We start from the raw sequence: 26986 nt of genomic DNA, 5'->3' as shown, positions 1-26986 counted from the left end.
AGACACCGGAGGGGCCTCCTGGGACTCCACCCTACTCCTAGGACTTTCTTTCCCGCCATCAGTTGGTCACCCTAGGAGAGTGTTCCATGGCAAGGGCACCACTTTTCAGGTTGGCTGGGGTTGCTCAGGTAAACAGTTCCCTGGACAGGCAGTTTCAGCCTGACTAAGAAGGTGGGATCCGGACTGGGCCGCATGGGAGAGGAAGAGGAAGTTAGACACGTGGATGGATATGATGCATCGTCTTCTAAATGTTTGCTTGTCTTGCCCTCCATCTGCCACGGATAATTTTGTCAACACCAGTTCAGATTCTCGTCTTCCCTTCTCCCCCTTCCAGTGGAAATTCAGCCTTTACCATCCATCTCCCGTTATCCTCTCTGGCGAGGAACTGGAGGACCTGGTACAGACTGACAGAGGCAGGAAGAGAGGGAAGGTGGGTGGAGGGAAGATGGAGCTGAGAGACGGCAGTCCTACTACGCTGTTAACCTCCGGTGTAACCTGGCCTCTGGCAGAGTGCCTGGCACTTAGTAGGCACGGAACAAATGTTTTTCAAATGACTGGCTTATTCAAAGTCACAGGATAAAGGAACAAACAAGTGATCTATGATGAGGAAGAAGCGGATGGAGGAGGGGATCAAAGGGAGAGAAGGGAAGGTTAGACTGACGGATTCTGACAGTACCAGCAGAGAAGGAAAGTGAGATTTTGAGCTTTCCTTTTGGCTGCCTCCTAGTGCGTTAGCTTGTTTGTCGTCTTTGGGCGTCTCTTTGGGGAGAGAATTCAGGCCTGAATTCACCAAGGACAGACGGGCTCCCCTTGCTTCTTCTCAGGATCCTTTCAGTTCCAGCTGATGCTCTCAGCAGGCGTCCTTCTTGCATGCTGCTGGGACTGGGGAAAGCCGTTTCCACCATCAATCCCCATGGCCAAGGGCAGATGTGACAGGCTGGCAGCCCATCTCAGGGAACAGGAGCCGTCCGACACCCTCCTAGTCAGGACCCGTGGCCTTTGGCAACTGTCAGGCTAGTACTGCCGTTATCCCTGTAGACTGCAAGTTTACCGTCAGGCTCTCCCTGGCCACTGCTGCTCACATCCAAATGTGCTTCTTTATTTTCTTTAGTCAATATAACGTCCCCAAATGTGCTGCTCACAGTTTCTCAAGTTACAGCTTTATCGAGCTAAAATGCACATATTATACAACTGACCTATTTAAAACGTACAGTTAAATGGTTTTGAGTCTATTCTCAGAGTTGTGCACAATTTTAGAACATTTTCATCACCTGAAAAAGAAACCCTTTGTCTGTTAATAGTCACTCCTCATTTCCCCCCAACAACCCCAGCCCCAGGCAAGCACTCATCTATTTTTCCCTAGAGATTTACCTATTTGTGGACATTCATATAAATGGAGTAGGACACTGTGTGACCTATGACTGGCTTCTTTCACTTAGCGTAATGTTTTCAAGGTTTATCAGTGTTGTAGCATTTACTAGTATTTCCTTTTGTTTATTGACAAATAATATTCCATTGTGTGTCTATACCATACTTTATTCTTCCATCTGTCGTTGTTGGATATTTGGGGTGTTTCTACCTTGGGGCTACTATGAATAATGCTGCTTTGAATACTCTTCTACAAGTCTTTGTGTAAATGTGGGTTCTCATTTCTCTTGGGTATATACCTAGGAGTGGAATTTCTGGATCATATGTCTGGCCTTTGGAGGAGCTACCAGACTGATTTCTAAAGTGGCTGCACTCTTTTACCAGCAGTGTTTAAAGGTTCCAAATACTCCACATCTTCGCCGACACTTGTTATTATCTGCCTTTTTCTTTTTCTTTTCTTCTTTTTATCTGCCTTTTTCTGTGATAGCCATTCCAGTGGGCATGAGGGGGTAGCTCATGGTTTTGATTTGTATTTCCCTGATAGCTGGCAATGTTGAACATCTTTTCACGTGCTTATTGGCCATTTGCATATCTTTTTTGGAGAAATATCTATTCACATCCTTTACATGTGTTTTTATTTGGTTATTTGTCCCTTATCAGATATAAATTCGCAAAACTTTCCTCCGGTTTTGTGAACTGTCTTTTCGCTTTCTTTATGATGCCCTTTGAAGCACAGATGTTTTAAATTTTATGACGTCCAATTTATCTTTTTTTTTTTTGTTGTTATTGTTGCTTGTGCTTCTGGGATCATTTTTAAGAGGCCGTTGCTTAATCCAAAGTCATGAAGATTTATGCCTATGTTTTCTTTTAAGAGTTTTATAATTTTAGCAATTACATTTAGATTTTTTATTCATTTTGGGATAACTTTTGTACATGGTATGAGGTAGGTGTCCAATTTCATTCTTTCAAATGTAGATATCCAGATGTCACCACACACTAGTTGATAAAACTGTTTCCCCATTAAATAGTCTTGACAGCCTTGTTCAAAATCAGTTGACAATAAATGTAACAGTCGCTCATCATTTTAAAGGATTTCCTTGTATTGGCCTTACAAAAAGCCACATGTCAATGTCTTACATGCAGCGTGTACCCAAAAATTACTCATCAGATTGAAGAAATGACAAACACCTCTCCATTTTGGTTCATTTCGAAGAATAAGGAGACAAATTCTGAGTGGCTGGATAGTTGCAGTTTATTTAATACATACCTCCGTTCAGACAAAATTATCATCAGCCATGCGTTCACGGCCTGAGCCCAGGCAGTGTTTGATGAGCCAGAATTTCATCTGATGTGACTTTAGGAGATTCTTCCCAAATAGACTAGGAGTGTCTTGCTTTGGTTTTTAGTCATCGAGGAGATGACTCGCAGGTGATTCCAATGACTTTGGACCCTGTGATCACCTTCACCAAAGAAAGCCAGGTGCTTGGGTTAAAGAGGAGTTGCCCCTTGTCCTGTTCTCCGCATGGCTTCCAGCTATCATTTTAATTTCTATGTGCCACCTCCCTCCCAGATTCACTTCTCAAATAGCATGAAACTGGCAGGAAGTCATTGGTTGGAATTTGTCAGCAAGCTTTGGACACAGCTGTTTCCCATCTTTTGGCAAAATTGGTGATTTGGCTTGTCTTCTGGATGGAATGAAAATTTTGTGAAGGATGTGAAAAAAAAGACATACCCTAGGGGCACACAGATGTCCCTCAGTTTACTACTGTAGAGCTCACAGGGGAAATATAGATGGGCATTTTGCTTGTAACCCTCAAGACTGGCATGAGCATCAATCTCCACGTCAGGAGGCTAAAAGTGCAGTCTTAGAACTCCAGGTCTCAGCATCACTGGCAATGGGCAGAGTGGAGGGAACTTGTTAAAATGCATATGCCTGGGTCCCTGCTGAATCAGAACTTCTGGAGGTTAGACGTAGGGATCTGCATTTTAACAGACGCCTCGGGTGGGTCTCATGCCCACTAAAATTTGAGAACTGCTTACTTGGGGGGTTTTCTTTGAAGGATATGTGAATACTTGCTCAGATCACAAGCTTTGGAAATATACAGAACCTGTGTTAAGCTTCAGTTTCCTTTGCCGTAAAATAAGAGTCACTCTCCCATCTTTCAGGCTTGAGAGGGCTGGCATGGAGTAGGGCAGCTCAGGGTCTACTACAGTAGCAGCTTTCACAACAATGTCCCCCTGCTTGGGACACTTGGCACCCAGTAGGGTTGCCAGATAAAATTCAGGACACCCAATTAAACTTGAATTTCAGAAAAACAACAGTAATTTTTTTTTTTAGTATAAGTGCGGCAGCAATGCTGAGGCCAGTTTCCAGGGTATAGGGCTTGGTAGGACAAGCTCCATGGAGAGATGTGGGACATTGTGCCTGGATAGATAGCCTCTGGGCCTCAACCTCCAACCCTCCCGGAAAGTCTGAGAGCCTCTCAGATCATTTACATGAATCACTTTCCTACTTTAATTCACTGGAGTCCATTTCTGTTGCTTGTAGCTGAGAACCCCGACTGAGGCAGCATCTGTAACTTCCTACTCAACAACTTGCCATCTGTCCTCTGTTCCCACCACTCTTAGCCTTCCCTGAAGTCATCAAGAACCTCCTGCTGGCACAGTCTCTCTGGCTTTTTTTGGTTCTGTACCTTTTCCTGGTGGAGGAGTGTAATAAAGGACACAGTGCACCCACGGCTACCCTACGTAGGGGATCTAGGGGAACAAACACCCGACCTCAGTGTGTTGCTGCAGACCCCCTCCACTCAGTAGCTAGCGGTGCCCATTGGCAAACCCCACTAGAAGCCAGTGGACAAGGGAGCCTGTTGATGTGGTTCATTCAGGACCGTGTCCTGGGACATGGAACAGGGCGGGGAGGAGGGGAGAGTGAGGGTGGAAGGGCAGAAGGAATGTATCCAGCATGCAGGGCATGTCCACTGTCCTAGGTTCTCTAGAAGCAGAGCCTGAGATGGGAATTTTATGCAAGTGACTCCTGGAGACACTGCTCAAAGGAGAACCGTGTGAGGGAGAGAGCAAGAGAAGAAGGATGGGCCAGGGGAAGGAGCTGGGCAGAGATGTGGTTTCAGGATTAGTCTAGTCTCAACCTGATCCAATGGGTTGCTTTGGAGCAAAGGGACAGAAATTGTCCAGCTCAGAGGCAAGGGGGCTGGACTGTTGTACCCACACACACACTGACGAACACTTTTAGTTGATTATTGGCCGTGGAATTTACCTGATATAACTGGCCAGGCCTCTCCTGGTAAGGGGGCTTGGTCAAGCGGGCTTGGTCCTTCGGTCAAGGACAAGCCTTAGGAGAAGAGGGCAGCCATGAGCCATTAGCCACCAACATCCACCACAGCTAGGGGTTGGATGCAGGGACCGGGTGGGTGGACCTGGGTGGGCACCAATAGCATCTGCCAGAAGGATATGTATCACCTTGTTAACAGGGGATATAGCTCTGGGTGATGGGGTAAAAATCATTCTTCCTTTGTGCTTTTCTGTAGTTCACAAATTTTCCAACATTGATTCTGTTATTTTTGGAACTAGAAAATACACGTTAAATTAAGTTCATGCAGCAAAATCACCCGGTTTATTGCAGGCAAAAGTAACAGTAAATGGCCCCATATTCCTGCAGTGACATCTTGACCACACCAGGCAGATGATCCCTGCTCACTATTAGCAATGCAGTCCTAAAGCCTCGCCTTGTTTTTCTACTTGTCATCAGAGCTTCTCTGCTTAGTTACCAGGCTCAGTGGGCCAGTCCTTTAGCACTTAACAGGTACCAATTGTATGGCTCATAATCAAGTATGTAATTAATGTGGCTAACGGAGAGGGGCACCAGGAGGAGACAAGACAGCTAGGGTTGGACCATGAATAATAATAAGTACAATGTATGTGCCGAACATGTGGGAACCTTTGTATATGTTATCTTATTTCATCCTTACAACAGCCTATGAAGTAGGAATTGTTATTCCTATTTAATCAATGAGGAAGTCCTTGGATTGGGTATTGAGAAACCGGAGTTCTAATTTTTGATCCGCCATCAATAAAAACTGCAAACACTGGACCAAATGAATGGTTTTCGAGCCTCTGCTGAGATGCCCAGGGAGTGGGGGAGCTGCTGAGAGGGAAGGAGTGGCCGTTTGTATCTCAGCCATAGCAGCTCTGCCTTGATCTTTAAGTATTGGCAGGACCGGCTTCAGGGTCTGCCGAGCTCAGAAGGGATTCTGTGCTTAGGATTTAATGCTCTTCAGTGTTCTGGAAATTTGTAATAATTTTATCTTTTATTCTGTGGTTTGTAAGTGAAATCCTATAGAACAGTGGAGCTCCTGCCAGGGGCTTGGAGCTCTGACTCATGCTTGGGTCCACTTCCTGTCACCTATCTGCCTCCCTGGGATGTGTTCTCCACCACCTGCTCTTGGCCCCTGGTGCCTCCTTTTTCTGCCTTAACCTCCTCCTCCTGGGTTAGCAACTGGGTTGCATTGTCGGGGGGAGAAGGAAGGGAGCCATGTTCCAGGGCCTCTAAGTCCCACAGGGGCCTGACCAGGCATATGGGGTCAGAAACATGTCCTGAAGGTGTTAGATAAGAGGGTGGCCATCCCCACACAGGCTGGAAGCACCATACTGCATTCAATGGATGCTCTTATGTACCCTCAACCCAGATACCAGGTCATGAACAACATAGAAAATGGTAACGTTTTTAAAAATTTTTTTAAGTTTACTTATTTTTGAGAGAGAGAAACAGAGAGAGAGAGAGAGAGACAGAGACAGAACATGAGCAGGGGTATGGCAGAAAGAGGGAGACACAGAATCCGAAGCAGGCTTCAGGCTCTGAGCTGTCAGCACAGAGCCCGATGCTGGGCTCGAGCCCACAGACCATGAGATCATGACCTGAGTCGAAGTCGGATGCTTGACTGAGCCACCCAGGCCCCTCGAAAATGGTAACATTTGTATATCCCACTGTCGTAAACAGTCAAGGTAGTACCGGCTAGCCTTGAGTCCCACTCAGGAGCCTCAAGAGCTGAAGGCAGTTCCACCCTAGACTTAGGTAGATGGGTCTCTGCCTTGGTCTTGTGTTCCCTTTTCTGCCCCATCCCACTAGGCCCCACTCTTTCCTAGATAACAGGGTAAGTTATCCAGGGGCCAAGGGAACATACCTGCCAAAGCCCGCAGCCCTTCTTCAGCATCCGTTGCTTTCCCCCCCTCCCCCTTCCAACATTTATTTATTTTTGGGACAGAGAGAGACAGAGCACGAATGGGGGAGGGGCAGAGAGAGAGGGAGACACAGAATCGGAAACAGGCTCCAGGCTCCGAGCCATCAGCCCAGAGCCTGACGCGGGGCTCGAACTCATGGACCGCGAGATCGTGACCTGGCTGAAGTCGGACGCTTAACCGACTGCGCCACCCAGGCGCCCCCCCCTTCCAATACAAACAAATGTGTGGTCTCACTGTGCGTGACTAATACATAGCTCACACCACTTGGGACTCACCGTGTGAATCTGACAGCCCTAGAACTGGTCCATCCGCCATTAAGTCAGAGAAGTTCAGTCACACGAGTTCACCGTCAGATGTTCCCAGCAACAGAAATTTCTAAATGCTTGCATTCAGTTTATATACTTAAGGCACAGCAGACCAGTAACAACAGTTTGGTCCCTGGATCACACAGAGAAGCTCTGTTCTAGATTATTCTATGGGTGCTGAGACTCTGGGATTACCAGCCCAAATCACACCAAGCCTGCTTCCAGGTTTTCATGGGCCTCTTCTCCTGATTCATTCACTCCCCTGGGCCAAGGGGCAGCTATTCACAGAGAGCAGTAGAGATGGAGATTGAATACGTGTGCTGGGGTGTCCATACGCATGCGTCTGAGGCCCTTTTGGTATAGGATGGAAGGGGGTATGGAAAGAGAAGGGGAATAGGCTGCCAGCTGATGGAGGAAGGGGCCACAAGGATTTGGGGCAAGAATCCATTTCTCTGCACATCTGGAACACATCCACAGGGCCCCCTCGTTCTACAGCCTGCCAGTCAGGAAACTCTAGCAACCATTTTCTATTGTGACTTTCAATGTTTCGAATTCTGATTTCTATCCCATGGCCACAGCCGAGGGCCTCTTAGGTTTTTGTAGAGCAAGTGGGTGACATGTGGATGTACATATGTGTTCTTTGGATCACTGCTTCCTCAGGTTTGATGGGACTGTGGCCTCATCAGCTCTGCCTAGTCAACCAGCCCTCCCTCTCATTGTGCACCAAATAAACTGTGCTTCTGACGTGTGCTTCTTGGCAAATAATTTCTCAACACTCTAGAAAAGGATTTTTTTTGTTTTTCTTAAGTGTGATTAAAAGCGAACCCAGGTTAACACCCCAAAAGAAAGATAGGCAAATGACTTGACAATTAAAACACACACACACACACACACACACACACACACACACACACACACACACACACAATTAGCCAATAGGCACACAAATAAATATGGTATCTCTACTAAATCAAGAAGTATGGATCCAAGCAATGAGATACTTTACTTTGCCTCTTAAGTTGGCAAAGAGAAAAAAAAAAAAGAATGAAAATATTCAGTGTTTTGTGAGGGTTTGAGTAATATTGCCATTTCATATACTGTTGGCAGAGGGCAGTAGGGTAATTAGAGAAAAATTCATAGAGGTAAATCTGGCAATGCATCACAAAAGACTTTAAAATGTGCAAATCCTTTGAAATCTTGAAGACACCGTTTCATATTTTCTTACATCCACTGGTAGTTGATAGTAAGTCTAATGTTGGGGCGCCTGGGTGGCTCAGTTGGTTTAAGCATCCAACTTTTGATTTCTACTTGGGTCGTAATCTCGCGGTTTGTGGGTTCAAGCCCCACACCAGGCCCCACACTAACAGGCTTTCTCTCCCTCTTTCTCTGCCCCTCCCCTCCCAAAATAAATAAATAAACTCCCCCCCCCCCAAAAAAAGCGTAATGTTAATCTCATTCTTGTTTCGTTTTTTTCATTTTTTTTCCCCCTCTTCTGAAGCTTTTCTCGTTAATAATGGTGTTTGAAGTTTCGCTCAGCTCTGTCTGGGTTGGGTTTTTCTTTGTATTTGTCTTGCAAAATGTTTGGTAGGCTGTTTCAATTTGGAGTTCCGAGCACCTAGTCAAGATTAGATCTTTCTGGCAAGCAGCCCCTATCCTGAAGCTTTCAAGGGGACCTCCAAGAGTTGCTTCATTAGAACAGATGGTGCTCCTATCTCCTGTCACTCACAGAATTCCAAGGGATCTAGGAGCTCTGTGTCATGAACTGGGGCAAAGACCCAATGTTGTGACAAAAGATCCTCCTGTCACCCCTGGCACGCAGGAGATTACCAGGGTTTTAGGAGCTCGATGCCAGGAACTGGGGAAAAAGACCACATATGTATTTCTTATTATATCCTAATATCCCACCTCACGGCCTGCTCCGTCATCGCTGACTGGCCTCTGCTGGTTGCCGCTGGCCTTTCTGTGGCTGTTACAGAACCTCTCCTGGCCTCTTGTCTCCCACCTGGTATCTCTCCCTCGTGCTTCCTGGACCACCTTTTCTCTTTTCAATCAGATACTCTCCATCCATGAATTCCTCGATGTAGCCCTCTTGCTTCTCAGTGAGGCTATTTATTTAAACCTCGCTCTATCATTTCTTGGCATTTGTCACGGAAGGAACACATGCTCAGTCCAACGTCTTGAGATGGAATTAAAGTTAAAAAAAAAAACAAAAACTCTGTATAACCAGTAACTCCACTTGTAGGATTTATACTAAGGAAATAATTAAGAATAAAGCTTTAACCCCAAGGAATTTCAACCACAGTAACATTTATTGTGAAAACAAATAACCAAACTAGAGGGGATTGAATAAATGGTGATACAGGGGCACCTGGCTGGCTCAGTTGGTTGATCGTCCGGACTCTTGATCTTGGGGTCATGAGTTCAAGCCCCATGTTGGGCATAGAGCTTCCTTAAAATAAATAAGTGCATACATACATACATACATGAAAACACATCCACACGATGGCAGACTAAGTGTGTGAAAACTACGATGGCGGAATACTTAATTGCATGGAAGAATGTGATTGATGGATTGTTAAGTAAACGTTTCAGGTTACAAAATTATTTTAAAGACTCGTTTTTGCTAAAACACACACACATATTCTTTCAGAAAAGGGTAGCTCTGCATGGTGGGATTCTGAGGACTTATTTTCTTCTTTGCGGCTTTCTTCCCCCCACACTCTTGGGGCCTGTTTACAGCAGCTGTCACGGGTCATCCTCTGCTTCTCTCCCCAAGGTGTGCTGGAAGATGGGCTGTCCTCCAACGGCGTGCCCCGATCGACAGCCCCAGGTGGAATATCCAACCCGGAGAAGAGGATGAGCTGTGGGACCCAGTGCCCGAATCCCCAGAGCCTCACCTCAGGCCCTCTGACCCAGAAACAGAATGGCCTGCGGACCACGGAGGTAGGTGACAGCCACAGAACCCACTTGGGACCGGAGAAAGGGGAGAAGCTTGCTTCAGGCCTGGGCCACACTGAGATGGTACCCAGGGAAGGAGCAGTGACGGCTCGCCTTGCTAGTGGACATTCTCCATGCCCCCCTGTGTGAATATTGTTGCAAAGAAAATAGCAGGACCCCACTCCACCCTACTCCCTGCCTTGAGGGTTGCTGTGGGTTTTTTTTTGAATCAGGGGAAATGGGCCCTTGCTAGCTGCACTCTCAAGAAAAAAACGTGTGTTTAAATACAGCTTTGCTTGGGATCTCCTCTTCACCACAGCTCTCACAGTGTTGACACTGGGGGCTGTACTGGTTCCTGTAACCAGTCTTAGGCCAGGCAGTTGGCAGGGCTCAGGGTAGACAGGGAAGGAGAGAGAAAACCGGTGTGGTAGGAGGCGAGCCGGACATTTTACCGCACACCCTTTCACCAGGCAGGCAGTGGGAGCGTCCCCAAGGGGGTCTGTCGCTGCAGAATGTGGTGGCGGCATTACCCGCAGACTATTAGTGTCTGACTATGGCATCCCTGAGCCAGCTGGCATCCTTTGGATTCTTCCCTTGCCTCCAGAGCTCTTGTTGGGACGCGCTCCCCCTGCTGGCACTAGCTCCTCCCAGGGGAAAGAATGCCCTTAAAAGGCCCACGGCAGCCTCCGGGGTGGGGGAGCGGGGTGGAGGGAGTGGGTGGGGGGGGGGCTTCTCCTCTTACTCCCTTCCTCCCTCACCCCCTCCTCTCCCCCATGCCCCACCCTCCTCAGAGTCCACTGCTCACCGGATGCTGATTTTCCAAACCCAATCCCACCTCCCCCCTCCACCTCCCCTGTCAAAACGTACTGGTCCTAGCCCTCAGACTGGTGCCACCTGTTTTCTGAGGCTGCAGCCGGTCCTCTGATGATAGAATTCTTGCTCACACGAGTGAGTTACCTCTTTAACCCTTGGTTAGAAAACCTGTTGCAGATTCAGCTCTGATGCTCATTAACTAAGTGGCCTGGCGGGAACCACTTAATCTCTCAGAGTCTCGGGTTCCTTATCCACACAACAGAAATAATCCCAAAACGAGAGAACAGCGGGGCCCGCCCTTTGTAAACTGAGAAGTGCCATAAGGAAGGCAGCAAGGCTTAGCAGGGGATGGCTAGGCACACAGCACTGCAACCTGGTGGAATGAAACACCAATGGTGGCTCTTGAGACACTGTAGAAAGACACGGGTGGGGGAGGTAGACTTGAGGTTGGCCTTCCTGTGTTCCTGTTTTGCCTACTTGGCCTGTGCATGAGCTGGCCTTCTAATAGCAATTTTTTTTAAGTTTATTTACTTTGAGAGAGAGCAAGAGAGCACACTCAAGTGTGGGAGGGGCTGAGAGAGAGAGAGAGAGAGAGAGAGAGAGAGAGACACAGGATCCCAAGCAGGCTCCACACTGTCAGCACAGAGTCCCATGTGGGGCTTGGATCTCACGAACAGTGAGATCATGACCTGAGCTGAAATCCAGAGTCAGATGCTTAACCAGCTGAGCAACCCAGGCGCCCTGTGAGCTGGCCTGCCAGAGACCTAATAACCAGTGCCTCCCCCAAGGGGAGGCCCCACAGAAGCTCGGTGACTGCTCTGGTGCTGGCCCTGACTTTGGTTCCCTAGCTTCCTCCCAACGCATGTGCCCTCGCCCTTTGAGTCCAGACGGTCGCGGCAGGCGGGAAGCAGCTTTGCCTGGTGTGTGGCGTGATCCACACGCTTGGTTCCTGGCCCCAGAATTCGTCACTTTAAAATTGTGCTCTGCAGTTTGCAAAGTGCTTTTAGGTCTGCTGGTGCATTAAATCCTCCCAAGAGCACTGGAAAGTAAGCATCATCCCCAGTTTACAGAAAAGGAAACAGTTCATTTGACTTAGGACATAAATAGTTCATATACGTGCTGGAGGTGGGTGCCAGGGACTTTAAATTAAAACAGGTGACTATTATAAAGATGGAGCATAGAGATGGCAAAGGACTTTTTTATTGAAGAATAAGGTGTCAGTCAGCTATTGCCACAGTGATGCTGCACACCACAGCATATCAGTGTCCAGGAGCTTCAGACGATAATTTTTTTCCTCTTGCATGCAACTTGAATGGCTAGGCCTCACGTCAGGCTCCAGGCTCCGGGTATAGCTTAATTTGTTCCATGTATATATAATTTTGGGAATCGGCCACAAATGCAGCAGCTCTCTGAGCTATATCTTCTCATGACTATGGGAGGAAACCGAGAGGGCAAAACCAAACTTCTGGAACACTTTTCCTGTCTCTGCTCATTTCACGCCACCTAATCTCCTATTGGCCCAAACAGGTCACATGGACAAGCCCAACATCAATAGGGCAAGGAAGTATGCACTGTCCCTAGGGGAGAGACAGCAAAGGATTAAGGAAAATAATGCTATCTACCACATGTCACATACATCAGAAAAACGCCCAAGTCAGTCATAAGCGCAATGAACTTTTATAAGATGCCACACCCGTGTACCATCATCCATATGAAAACATAGAACATTATCACTACCCCAGAAATCTCCCTTGCACTCCTCACCATGGTGACTGGGATGTGCCAATCACTGTTCACCCCTGCAACCTAACCACTCTTCTGACATCTAGCATTATAGACCAGTTTTGTTTATTTTTTAGACTTTTATAAATGGAATCATACGGTACCTGCTCTTTTGGGTCTGGCTTCTTTTGTTCAACACTATGCTAGTGAGTGTCATCTGTGGTATTGTGAGTTGCAAAGATTTCCTCATTTTCACTGTTATGTCTATTCCATTCTATGAATGTAACCACTGTGCTTGAAGGACATCAGAGTTGTTTCCGGTTTGGCCCTATTGTGAACAATACAGCTACTAACATTCTCATGCATGCCTTTGGGTGGACATTCCTTTCTTTTCAGTATATACCTAGGAGTAGAATTGCTGGCTCATAGGATGGGGATATATTCGACTTTTATCGATACTGACAAATAGTTTTCCAAAGTGGTCATACCATTTTGCATGCTAACCAGCAGCGGTGAATTCCGGTTACGGAACATAAGAATTTAAAGCCGTTACGTTGTGCTTAGTCTTCCTTAGGCCTGTGATAGCAACCTTGCAGGCAGGTATAGGATACTAAGCACTTTGTTATACTATTTCACTTAATCCTCACAATGACTCTAAAATCTTGACACTGTCTCCAGTTTGCAGATGAGAACGGAGACTCTGAGATAGCCAAGGGAAACCGTTTCCACACCACACACACACACACACACACACCGTGGAGCCCACCCTGGGTGTGGAGGGAATGAGGACCTATACACACACCTGACCAGCACAGTTCTGGGGACAGGTGGCACCCATGGCTAAGCCATCCGCGGGGGATTGTTGTCACAATTCAATGAGCAATGGCTATGTTGTAACTACTTCCCAAGTGAGATCAGGGAGCAGACAGCTTCAGTTCTGAGTGTTCGGACAGTTGCTGAAGTGCATCAGTGGTCTCTGTGTCCCGAGACCTCACCAGCCACTGGACATCTTGAGTTCCTCAAAAGCCGGGGCAAAGGTTTTCTATCTGCAATGTGAGTTTACAAGTTTACCTCTGGTTGAAGTTTCTGTCCGCAGAGCTATCTCATACCAACACAGCTCTCAGCTGTGAATCTGCTCAATGATCATCGTTTCTTCCTAAACCCTCCACGGCCTTCGACATACTACCCCTTCTAGCTGGTCTTACTCCGGGCTGAACTTCCTGCATTTTCAGTATCTTGCTCAGGCAGTATCCACTCGCCTCTTCCCTCTTCCTCTATGCTCCCGGCTGCCACAGCGATGACCTATTATCATTTCACAGCATTCCCCTGTATATCATCAGGCCACCTGGCTAATGGTTTTTTGGCGCTTTTTAAAAACTTTCTTTCTCCAGAAGAACCTGTTCATGAAGCGTGCATCTCTATGCACCTGCTTACCGCAGTATCCCCATTCAGATTTACAAAACAAGTTTGAGTGTTAAAAGCAATCCTTGCTAGGCCTGGAAAATGTCCTCCTCAGTTCCTAAAAGCATTCTTTCGATTCATTCATGTAGTGTTCTTCCACTGAGTGCCATCTGTGTGCCAGGTGGTGTTCTGATGCCAAGGGTCCGGGAGTGGAAAGGGCACACGTGCCCTTTGCTCTGAAGCAGTTGCCAGTTCTAATGGGCTGAGGCTGGGGAGTCAGACAATACAGAATAAACGAACAAAGGCTTTATCGATTTGAAATAGTGCTGTTTATTTCAAGCGAATAGAAGGCCACTAGGAGGGGATAGCAACCCCTCTGTTTAACACAGATGCCACCCCACGGTTCAGATTGCTTTCCGAAGGGTGATGGGGACAGCTAGTGGTGCTAATGGCTGTGAGCAACGGCATCTCATGTTCCGGGCCGCTCTCCACTTGTGTCCCAGAAACAAAGCCATAGCTTTCATATTTCCATTCCTTCCAGTCCCTGTCTTGTGCCTGGTGTTAACAGGTGCTAACTTGCAAAAAAGAATGTGACAAAAACGGTCTTTTGCAAATGAGAACAGTCTCCATAGAGAGCTCTTTCTCTTTCTCTATTGCACCTTGACTTCCTCCAGTCCCTTGGGACCTTTTTGACATCTCAGCATCTTAGTAATCATTGCCTGGGTCTCCTTCCCCCAGCTCCTTCCCTGAGCTCAATAAGAACATCAGAGGAAGTTCTTAGCTGCTGTTCTCTCCTGCTAATTAATTGTTCGGGAACTCTGGGCTGCCTCCAAACCTTTGCTCTCGAATCTGCCATTTCCTCAGGCTTAGGATTCTTCTTTTGCTCCCCCAGAACTATCTCCTCAAGTATTTAGCTAAGGTAGAAATGTGTATGTGGATACAGCTCTGAGCAGATGAAGCTTGGGTGTGTGGCTGGCCTCCCAACGAGCCTTCGAGTCTTCAGAAGCTGCGTCGTTGTGAGTTGCTTTATTGTTCTTGGCAAAGTGGCCAGACTGTGCTGAAGAACTTCGCCGGCGTCCGGACTGATTCTCAGCTGAGGAGCTCCCTCCTCGAGCCCTCTCTTTCTGCTCCCCCCGCCCCTACACCCAGTGACTGTTGGCAAAGCTCAGTCCAGTCCAGGGACGATGGGTGAAGCCTCGCAGAAATGGCTGTGGCCAGAGAGGGAAGCCTGACCCAGAAAGGAGGGTGGGACAAGCCCAGAATTCCTCCTGCATGGCAGTAATATGAGATACAGGAGAAGAGTTTGGAAAGCAAACAGGAGTTTCTCTTAGGAAAACAAAAACGTGTCATCCAGAGGAAGGAGGGGACAAGAGAAACATTGAGGGAAACCAGGGAGGGAGAGCTGTGAGAGGGGCACTTTGATGCACATTCTAGTTGAAGCCTGGGTAAAGGAGATAATTTAGCAGTATAGGGATATTGAGGGTGTGTGTGTGTATGTGTAGGTGTGCATGCCCCTGCTTGTGTGTGTCTGTGTCCGTGTGTGTGTGTGTGTGTGTGTGTGTGTGTGTGTAGTGACTTCCACTACCTCTATATATGCATCCATATACTGGCTACTACCTTACATAGATGAAGAATTGCAAGACTAACTGTTCACCTAAGGGTCTGCAGAAGAACTAATTCGATTAGAAGACTCTCAGGGCAGAGACCGCCTTATTCTTTGCCCCCTGAGCCTACTTCAGGGTTATGCACCTAGTATGTGCTTCCTGAGTACCTGTTGATGGAATGAGACTGGCCTAGTACTTCACGAGAATCAGAAAGGTTTCCCACAGCCCCACTCCCACCCAGCCGCCCTCTGGCGCCACCGTCCTGTGATTGATGGCTGTTCTGTGGGATCCTGTGCTTTTTCTCAAGCAGGTTCTGCTGCTTTCCTAGTGTTTGATCTACCTGAGGATCAAGTTGAAGAGCGACACCCCTTTTGGCACTCGCTACCTGTTAGATATAATCCCCTACGATGAGCAGCCTAAGTGAGTACCTTGTGTGGGGCTGTGGTCTGCACAGGATTTGCTGCAGGTCTGGAGAGTTCTGAAGAGTTTTGCCTGAGGGGTGATCTGACCCCTGCCTTTGGAGGCTAGCGTCCTGGCCCTCGGTGGAGTTGCTGAGATCAAATGTTTCCTGATGGGGGCGCCTGGGTGGCTCAGTTGGTTAAGTGTCTGACTTTCGATTTCAGCTCAGGTCATGATCTCACAGTTTGTGAGTTTGAGCCCCACGTTGGGCTCTGTGCTGACAGTGTGGAGCCTGCTTGGGATTCTCTCTCTCACTCTCTCTCTGCCCCTCCCCTGCTTGCATGCATGCTCTCTCTCTCAAAAAATAAATAAATAAACTGTTAAAAAAAAAAGTGTACTGATGACCTCAAATTAATGCCATGAAGCAGCAAATAAAATCCCAGAATTTGGGAACAGCTAGATGTTATTGTCTGTCTCCCTTTAATGGAGCTTCACTGAAAAGAAGAAAAATGTCTTGAGTTGTAGCTGACAAGCCTTGGTCTTGTATCTTTTGGGAAGGAGAAGAGGGAGCTGATATTTTCAGAGTGTCTACAATGGTCCACACACACCGCATATGGCATCATCTTACCCCTCACCCAGGGGGAAGCGGCAGCATTTCCCTCTAGGGAAAACAGGCTCAGAAAGGTTAGGTACTTGGCCAGCATGGCACGGGGAAGAGTGATTTGTCTGTGTTGGACCTCAAACCCAGGTCTGTCTGCCTCCAAATCCCATGTTCTTCATTCCCATTACCAAAAACAAAATGGTGGAGAATCCAGAGTAATTTTTAGCAGAGTTGTAGGCGGCTGGATGCGGGACCCAGGACTATCATCTTCAGTTCAACCCACCCCCTGTATTGACATTGGCCTTGGGCAGATCACGTTGGCTTAAGTGACTTCTGCTGCCTCATCAGGAAAGGAAGCACAGTACCATTTCTGGCTGTCTCTCAGGGATGGTGCAAGAAGTAATCAATTGTAAGCATAATGCAAACACTGTAGGAAAGTTCTAGGGCAGGGCAGTACAAACAAGTGCTGTTCCCAGGACATTTTTTCTCTTTCTTTCGGAAGATTTCTTTCCATACGCGTGTTCATCAAGTTATTTGTTGGGTGTCTATTATGTGACAGGCACTAAATTATATTCTGGGGATACCACGGTGAACACAACAGATTGGGTCCCTACCTTCTTGAAGTTTATAATCTGATGAAGATATAGAAAACACATAAGTAAACAAGCAAATATGTAATCCAAGCCGCAGTTAAAGGCCAGGAGGGAAGTAAAGAACCCTGGGAGAGAGAATAGGAAGGCCCTCAGCTCATATATGCTTCGAAAAGCCCTGAAAGTTTCCACAAGAAATCCTTAGCTGTGGTTACCCCTGGTGAAAGCACAAACATGGCCGGAGTGTGGGAGCGATGTTACTTTTCATTGTACCCTTCTCTACTCTTTGAATTTCTTTTACCATAATTATGGATGGCTTTTATAAATAAAAAATACAGTTATACTGGAAAATTGGTGTCTGAAAAATCATAATCTTGGTAAGCCTTGCTTTTCTTCATTGTGTGTGAGGAAATGCGGAAAGGTTTGTGCAGTATCCTGTGCGGTATAGATATTTGTGGAGTCAAAGGAAAGTTGAGAACACCTGTATTCCCATTTGGGGGGAAAGTGAGAAGAAAGGGCTGAGCAGACTCAGCCGCACCCCTGAGTCCAGGCCTCCCGGAACAACCACGCAGCCCCCGCTTTCACGGGGAATGTCATTGTCTTCTAAACCCCTAGGGAAACAGTCCATCTGGGTTTGAGGCTGCCAGGAAGTTATCACAGTCAATCTGGTTACCCTTGAGAAATGGCAGCCAATAAATTACTTTTAATTAAAGAGGCAGTACTAAGAGGACTAAAATCCATGATTCACAGAGTTCTACACCTGCAGAAATTAAAATGAGGCAGAGGGAAGAACAGAAAAGCTGTAAAACTGAGTGAGAATCAAGAGGTGGCCCATTAACAAGAGTCAGTGGTGATAAAACTCACAAAAAAAGAATTTTAGAAGTGGAGGAAGGATTGCATTAGCAGACAGCCACAGAAGAAAAAGGTGCCAAATAGGTTTCTCTCATCACTGAGTTGGGAACCAGAAGGTTTTTTTTTTTTAAGTCAGTAATTGCAATTGGGACATGTTTTCTTTTCCTTTAGTTAAGTAAAGGGAGTGGGATGTTAAATAAAAAGGTTTGGCTGGCTGAGAACCACATCAGAGAGAAAAATATCTATAATACAAAATGTCAGAGGTTCTTTTTTAAATGCTTGTTTATTTTTGAGAGAGACAGAGGCAGAGTGCGAGTAGGTAGGGACAGAGAGAAAGGGAGACACAGAATCCGAAGCAGGCTCCAGGCTCCGAGCTGTCAGCACAGAGGCTGACACAGGGCTCGAACCAACGAACCACGAGGTCATGACCTGAGCCGAAGTCTGATGCTTAACCGTCTGAGCCACCCAGCGCCCCTAAAATGTCAAGAGGTTCTGAGGACCAAAATGGGACAATTGTCCCACGTATCCACATAGCTCTTCTCTTGTAGAAGGGCAAAGTAACTTCTCAGGGCTTCTTCAGAAAATAATCTGGCATTGTAGCCCTCTTTCTCATCGTCTTTCTCCCTCTCCTTCAGGCTTGAAATCTGAGATTTCCAACTTGTAACTAGATTACAGCAACGACCGACCCCCTGAATGTCTGTGCTGCTGTAAAAAGGGTGGACGCCTTTCTGCTGATGCCTCAGACTTGAAAGCTTCTCTTTTATAAAACGCTTCCAAGAGAATGCACTGTTGTTCTAATGTTTAATTACCAGTACAGCGTAATTGTTTGAAAGGGACTTGTTTGTGGCTTCGAACCTGTATCCGTCATTGGAGTAAAGAACTCCAGTGCCTTTTATCCAAATGTATAACCTTGCAGAGGTATACATGTCCTTGTTGTTTGGACACAGGAGTAGCAAGAGCCATAGTTTAGGTAGAATAAGAAGGCTTTCCATTTAAATTTAGTATGTTCGACATCACCGTTTTGCAAATAGAATTAACGTTAGCTGTAACTGGGGTGACTGTTCTGGTTTGCAGCGGCCTGAGCAGGCTCCCAGAATGTAGGACTTTCAGTCAATTTGGGGCAAACCAGGGGAAGTTGGTCACCCTATTAATGCTAAGTGACATGCTTAATTCTCTCAAAAAGCCTCACAGAGTATCAGGCATTATCTCCCCATTTTTCAGGTAAGGGAACTGAGACTCAGAGGTTAAAGCGACATGTCTTGTGACAACTAACTGGTGACAAAGCCTTGCCCTAAGTCCAGGTCTGTCTGGCCCCAAAGCTTGTGCTCTGAACACCACCGCTAGGGCAGGCTTCTCTGGATATACAGATTTAAGAAGTTGCAAAAAGCAGGGGCGCCTGGATGGCTCAGTCGGTTGAACAGCCAACTTGGGCTCAGGACATGATCTCACAGTTTGTGGGTTCGAGCCCTGTGTCGGGGCTTGCTGCTATCAGCACAGAGCCCGTTATCGCAGATCCCACTTTGGATCCTCTGTCCCTTTCTCTCTCTCTGCCCCTCCCCTGCTCTCTCTCAAAAATAAATAAACATTTAAAGGAGAAGAAGAAGGAGAAGGAGAAGGAGAAGAAGAAGAAGAAGAAGAAGAAGAAGAAGAAGAAGAAGAAGAAGAAGAAGAAATTGCCCCATTGAGATTAAAATCATACAGGGGCACCTGGGTGGCTCAGTCCGTTAAGCGTCTGACTTCGGCTCAGGTCATGATCTCGTGGTTTGTGGGTTCGAGCCCTGCATTGGGCTCTGTGCTGACAGTTCAGAGGCTGGAGCCTGCTTCAGATTCTGTGTCTCCCCTTCTCTCTGCCCCTCCCCTGCCCGTGCTCTGTCTCTGTTTCTCAATAATAAATAAACATTAAAACAATTTAAAAAGTCATACATACTCTGTAGCTGTTCTGGGAATGACTATTTTGTAGCCTTGGACTCTCTACTTAACCAGGCTAGGAAATTAAGAATCATCCAACTATTAAATTTTTGCTTATATTTTTAAGCTTAGAGAAGCAGACTGAAATACAGAGCAGAGCATTTTCTGGGTATAATCTTTAATAACCTTCTGTGAAATCTTGCCAGTAACTCTAGAGGAAAGCAGTTGTACCGTTTGGAAGGTTTACATTTCCGTTCTGGAAAGCTCTCTGCCCACCAGTTTGAGAGGAATGCTGCCGTCACCTTGGCTCCTTTCAAATACAGCCTCTGTGTCTCTATTCCATGCCCCAGTCCTCAAAGCTTGTGTGCAATTGCACCCCAAATGGAAATCAGATGGAATCAGCCTCAGGATTGCCACACTTTTCTTTAGGAGAAACCAAATTGGGGGTGGGACTTTATGGGTTCTCTGCTTTTAGCGAGAAATAAACCCATCAAAGTCAGTGCTAGCCCTGGTGCCAGTTCAGGCTTTGGAAGAGCTGAGTTGTAAGACTGAATCCTTAAACAGCATTGACTTCGGGTCGTTAAAGCAAGGGGACATTGACAAATGCAGTATGTTCATTCATTCATTCACCCACTAATTCAGCCAAACCTAAATTGAGAACCTGTTCTGTCTCAGATGGTAATAGGCACTGGGAACATGAAGAGGAAAACAGTAAAATCCTAGCTCGTGAAATCAATGGGTAAGACTCAAATTGCGTATGGTCAATATTATCCCTTAAATACCTCTCAAATCACCCATAAAGTATTCTTAGGTCAAGTTCCCTAGAAGCAGAACCTACGATGAGGATTCTTGTGCAAGCAACTGATTGAAAGAGTACTCTCAGGGTGCCTGAGTGGCTCGGTCGGTTAAGCGTCCCAATTCTTGATTTCAGCTCAGGTCATGATCTCACGTTTCACGAGATTGAGCCCATGTCAGGCTCTGCACTGACAGCACAGAGCCTACTTGGGATTCTCTCTCCCTCTCTGTCTACCCCCCCCACCTCTCTCAAAATAAATAAACATCAAGAAAAAAAAAGAGTACTGTCAGGTGAAGCCCATATGGTAATAAGGGAAGCAGGATGGGGCAGAGGACCCAGTTCAGCAAATATGTGAGCTCTGCTGACTCCGTCAGGGAGCCTGGTCCCACAGGGGACTCTGGAGCATGAAGACATCATAGATTTATATCCCCTTGAGGCAACATGACCAGCCTTTTTTATCCCCAACCATCAGCCATGGGCTTTGGGCTGTCTCCAGGAATTAGTGTGTGACCTCTGTGGCATTTCTGAGCAAGGTGGCTCTGATCAGATGAGATGTCATCTGATCAGACAATTCTCAAAAACTGGGTGCTGCTGTGGGCAGTTAGCAGACAAAACTCACAGCATCTGGGGGTATGGATGCACCAGGCACGTAAAGAGAATCTGGAGGGGGCGTCTCCAGCAGCTACCACGCAGGATGTATGTGACATGGTACAAACTACCTATCATTTGTTAGTAAATTAACCAGGCCAATTTATTTTTCTCCAGTGATGCACTAGTCCACCATTTCTTTGGACGCCCTACAGCTGAAGTAGTTGGCTTGTATTCGGGGGCCATATTGTATTAAAAACACGCATCCGTCTGCATCCACGCCCGGCGGGGAGACTCTCACGCCCTGGGAGATGCTTCCTCAGATCTGAGGCTGACTGTGTTTTCCAGGAAGCAGATGCTGCGATGTCATTATACAGGATGCTCATTGGGAAGTGCCCTGTCAACCCCTGCGGAGGGGAGGGCCGGAAGCAGGAGTGGGCAGAGGAGAAGGTGAGCCAGAGGCAGGCCTAGCAGTAGCCGCAGCCGAGCCCGCCCCACAGGGAGCTCTGGAGCTAAGTGGCTGCTCAGAGCCGGCCTGCTTTGTACCAAAATGGCCAGGCCTTTATACCCCGCATTGGGCCACCCTGGCAAAGGCATGACCCGGGGTGAGGGGGCTTTCTGCAGCTGAGACACCCCAAGGGGACGGCTGGAAGTGATTCACTGACTGCACTCCCAGCTGCTAGGCAGCAGGGCTCCCTGGACTGGGATTGGGCAGCACATATCTCTGTCTACTACGGAGACGACTCAACAGGACCCCTCTCGCGCTCGCTGCAAGCATACAGTTGAGCGGAATGGACACAAAATCACTCCCCACTAAGTTAAAGTTTACTCTTGAGGTGGGGCACATAGGGTACAAGAACCTACAGTTTAGTCAATGTTTTAGTATTTTTTTTTTTAATTTTTTTTTTCAACGTTTATTTATTTTTGGGACAGAGAGAGACAGAGCATGAACGGGGGAGGGGCAGAGAGAGAGGGAGACACAGAATCGGAAACAGGCTCCAGGCTCTGAGCCATCAGCCCAGAGCCTGACGCGGGGCTCGAACTCCCGGACCGCGAGATCGTGACCTGGCTGAAGTCGGATGCTTAACTGACTGCGCCACCCAGGCGCCCCAATGTTTTAGTATTTAATATGAATTCTGGACTTTGATCATTTTATCTTCACTTAGAAGCAAATAATTTATCTTCCTTTTTACTTATACTTACTGAATCTTTTTTGTGTGTGTGTCCGTTTTATTTAGCAATAGGCATTATGTTGAGAACCTTAATTCATGACCTTATTTAATCCTTACAATAATCTTGTGAGGTAGGTACTGTTGTTATCCCCCATTTTACAGGTGAGAAAACTGAGGGTTAGGTTAGAAAAAACTTGCTCAGGGGCGCCAGGAGGGCTCAGTTGGTTAAGCATCTGACTCTTGGTTTCGGCTCAGGTCATGATCTCACGGCTCTGTGGGTTTGAGCCCCACATCAGGCTCTATGCTGACAGTGCGGAACCTGCTTGGGATTCTCTCTCCCTCCCTCTCTCTCTGCCCCTTCCCCACTTGTGCTGTCTCTCTTAAACGTAAATAAATAAACTTAAAAAAAAAAAAGAGAGAGAGAGAAAAGAAAGATTCTATGATGAAAAGGAAATATTTAAAAAAGAAAAAACTCGCACATAGTGAAATTATCTAGTCGGTCTTTAACTACAAGCCCGTCTGGCTCCAAAGCTCAACTCCTTAACTGCTTTACTAAAGCCGGCTGTGAAACCTTTCACACTACCCCTTGATGGACCTTCGCTAATTAATGCATTCATTCAACAGTGTTTTACTGAGCATGCCTGTTGCCAGGCTCTGTGCTAGGTCAACATGAGCGTTTCAACACAGAAAGCTTTGAAAAGGAGGACATGTGCATGTGTTCCTGTGGGTCGTTCTTCTTGCCTGTGTGCGCGCGCGTGTGTGTAGCAATCTCAGGAGATTAATGCAAACCGGGATGTGTTCTACTAACTCAGTTCATGATGTTAACCTTTCTAACAGGCTAAAAGAGACGCTAAGCGAATGTCTGCAAAAGAAGTCACCATTAATGTTACAGACAGTATCCGACAGGCGGACAGAAGTCGAAGAATCTCGAAGAACTGTGTTAACTAGCAGGAGCGTTCGGCTGGCAGCACCGATGGACAATTCTGGTGCCCTCCACCTACTGGAGCCCATCAAGGAGCCTTGAAGAAGCGGGTGGCCCCTGCTGAACGTGAGCGCTGCTGAGTGCCCTGAGGGACCGTCTTACCAGGCAGCGAGCGGCTGCCTGGGCTGCGGGGACGTGCTCGGCGCCCTCCTCACCACAGAGCTGTACTGGCACAGTGCTTGCATGTGGTGATACGCTGCAGTGACCGTGCCTGTCCGCAGCCCCTGCGATGCGGTCTGACGTGGCCGTGGTGAGCGAGAGCCACAGGCGGGTTTGTGACACGGAGAAAAGTGGACGGAGTGCGTTTCCTGGGAGAATGACGCGCACGTGGGCTCTCAGCCCCTCTGGCCGTGGCGGTGTGCACTCTTGAGGGTCAGCCTGTTCCTTCGTTCTGTCTTTCGGAAGGAAGCCCACCGTCGGAAAGCTTACCGTGTTCACTTAACAGTCGTCTTCCGCCCACCTGTAAACCCAGATGTAGGAGAGACCGAGAAACAGGAAAAACCCCTGTGACACCCGTCTCCTGAGCTCAGTCCGAGACAGATTCAGAGATCCAGTGTCACACAAACTAACCCCGCCCGCACTCACAGCATGTTTGGGGAGGTCTCTGTGATGCAGTCACACCTGTCTCTCATCTGCCTTCAGTGTCCCCCCCCCCCCATACAGGTGTCCGTGTCTGCCCACGTACCGCAATATCGTGGTCACCGTGGTCAACACATCCGACCGGGACGGCCCTCAGGGCTCAGCCAGACATTGCATTTCAGAGCGTCCCAGTTCTCTTCGCTTGTGCTCTTGAGTGTCTGTTCTCTCCAGTTGGGTCATTTGCAATTGTTAATCAAAGCGTAGACACTGCTCGCAAGAGGCAGATAATCCAGAACATACTGGCAACACATAGCCTCTCGTACACAGCGCCAGGCCTACGGCTACGTCGTGTGCTGTCCGTGAAGGAATCGCTTTATTTTTTTTTATTTTATTTTTTTTAACGTTTATTTATTTTTGGGACAGAGAGAGAGCATGAACGGGGGAGGGGCAGAGAGACAGGGACACACAGAATCGGAAGCAGGCTCCAGGCTCCCAGCCATCAGCCCAGAGCCCGACGCGGGGCTCAAACCCACGGACCGCGAGATTGTGACCTGAGTTGAAGTCGGACGCTTAACCGACTGAGCCACCCAGGCGCCCAAAGGAATCGCTTTAGAAAGGCAGTGCCGAATTGATGTGCCATCACATTGACCGACGTGCACTGTGTTAGAAATCAGAGGCAGTAAGAAAAATATTTTGATAGATTAAAATTATCTAACCTTTCTTTACACGTGTTAAGGTGGAAGCATCTTCCTCCAAAGTAATGTAGCATAATTTTAAAGGATTGTTAACATGCCTGGACTGGGAAAGGTAGGACTGAAGTTGTACCAAATGATACCAATAAACTCCATGTTTAGCAGAAATGGGCAGCCTGATGGTGTGTGTTTATGTAATACAGTCCAGAGAAATGACATGTAGGTTAACATTTAGAAACTTGGCCTCATTACTTGTTAATTTTGTTATTCCTCAAACACAAGCACGGCCTCCCTCCCTTCCTCCCTCCCTCCCTCCCTATCTCCCTTCCTTCCTTCCTTTTCTCCTTCTCTCCTTCCTCCCTTCCTCCCTCCGTTCCTTCCTTCCTTCCGTCCTCCCTCCCTCCCTCCCTCCCTCCCTCCCTTTGGTAGACTGTATATTTATTCATTAAACATTGAATACCAGCCCTGCACCAGGCACCTTGCAGATGCTAAGAGATTTTGAGTCTGGCCAGTCACCCTTGTATATTCTGAATCTGACAGTGGACTTCATAACTAGGGGACTAACTTAGACCCTAAAGTGTAGGGTATATTGTGAATTCTCACTTTTACATTCAGGGTAGCTTTCTCTCCTAGACCGGATCTGGGTGTTCTAATCACTGCACAAGCCTTTTTACCATACACAAAGCTACAGTTTTCCCAAACCTCTCTCATTTTGATTCTTTGAGAAAGGGCTTTTAAAGAACTTCATGTTCTGAAAATTAAATAATAATAATACAATACAAGCAACATCTGTGGCTCCGATGTCCCCACTGGCATTACTCAGCAGGAGCCCCCAACTGCCAAAGGTTGACAACAATCCTGCAAGTTCAAGGGCTCGTTCTCCTAGGCACATGTGTCGTGTCTCTGTGTGGGGTGTTCCTTCCCCAGCATGCCCCTGTCCGTGGGTCGTGGACTATACCAGTTTCTCTCTACAGCCTTGTTTGTGCTTCATGTAACTGTTGCACCTTGCAGTGGAATGCATTAACTGGAGAGGGTATCTCTGTTTTATATAGAAACAATGTCTCACTTCTGGGGGAGAAAGGAATGAGGGGCATATATGATCTGCGCCTCCCTGGCACAATCTGGATTTCACAAAAAGGTAGTGATCGGAAGTTAAACCGTGTTACTGGAAATTCACCTGCAGTTTTTTCCTGTGTGTATGATACAAGAACTGATTCTCACTATTCTCTTAACATAACACTTTCTATTGCAAAGTTTGTGTCAATAAAGTCATCAATTTCAAACATATAGACAATACAGAGAGTCTTTACTGGAACCTTCAATTTATATTTAGAGCTATTTAGATTTTTTCTTCTTTGATACAAAGGTCATATATATATATGTATATATATATATATGTATATGTATGTATATATATATATGTATATGTATGTATATGTATATATATATATATATACATATATATATATGATCTCTGTGAACCCTTCATAAAGCTTTATGAAGTAGGTAAGGAGAACTCTATTCTCCAGTTTACAGTTCTTAAAGTATTTATAGCCACTTAACTAGTAAGCCATACAGAAAGGATTCAAGGGAGGGAAGTCTGCCTGCAAACCCAGTGGTTTTTCCAACACGTGGGGTGGTGTCTTTCCTGCCAACAAGGTCTGACGTGCCTGGGAGACCGAGCTATTCTGAGGGGAATCATCACTGAGCCTGAGAGGAAGTGAAGCCCCAGTCTGAGAGGGTAGCAGCAGTGACCGAAGAGGGCTGGAGAGGACTTGGGGAATTCGGATCTAACTCGGGCTTCCTTATCCCTCTAGAGAGGGTGACCCTGACCTAGTGTGAGAGAGCACTTTCAGTGAAGGTCAGAAAGAAGAGAGACCTCACGATCGAGAGGAGATTGGAATTGCAGCCATCAGAAGAGCTAAGACCTCAAGGTGAGAGAAGCCACGGCAGCCAAGGGCCTCCCTGATCTGCCCAGGCCCCACGCACTCCTTGGGAGCACAGGCCAAGGACCGTATCTCCTCACCCTTTCCCGCTGCCACCTCCACAGTGCCCCCCCCCCCGGCCACCTGAACACACTCCTGTCTGGATTCCCTGTCCAAGCCCTGTTTATGACCCTCACCACCCCCACTCACCGACTAGCCCAGCCTGCCACAGAAATGTATCGCATCCGTATTTGCTCCCCTAAGCAGGGTTCACAAAACCTCTCCGCTGAACCAAATGGCAGACATGCTTCATTTGTCTGTCATGGTGTAAAAACCCGAGGATTTCACAGAAAAGGCCAGCTCTGGTGGAGACTTGTCGTTGAGAACTCCAATATCCATTCTCCCCTTCTTTCTTAGCTGGCCACATGTCCACTCAGAAGAAAGATTATACTTTCCGGCCTCTTTTGCAGCGAGGAGTAGCTGTATGATTTAGTTC

General features: G+C 47.2%; 1 protein-coding gene across 1 annotated transcript in view; it reads left to right on the top strand.

The window, feature by feature from the left end:
• The window catches only part of BAALC (BAALC binder of MAP3K1 and KLF4), an 85980-nt gene extending 62720 nt beyond the window's left edge, over positions 1–23260 (top strand). Inside the window, exons 2-3 of the mRNA XM_047088863.1 lie at positions 9706–9872; positions 23150–23260. Coding sequence (XP_046944819.1) covers positions 9706–9872; positions 23150–23260 — 278 coding nt within the window. The remainder of the gene's footprint in view (positions 1–9705; positions 9873–23149) is intronic.
• The last annotated feature ends 3726 nt before the right edge of the window (positions 23261–26986 follow it).

Source organism: Lynx rufus, unplaced genomic scaffold (genome assembly GCF_022079265.1).
Source record: "Lynx rufus isolate CCGP_SWC_20201006 ecotype Redwood Valley unplaced genomic scaffold, mLynRuf1.p SCAF_26, whole genome shotgun sequence".
Taxonomy (NCBI): Eukaryota; Metazoa; Chordata; class Mammalia; order Carnivora; family Felidae; genus Lynx; species Lynx rufus.
Note: the sequence above shows the minus strand (reverse complement) of the source record. Positions and strands in the feature narration are given on the sequence as shown.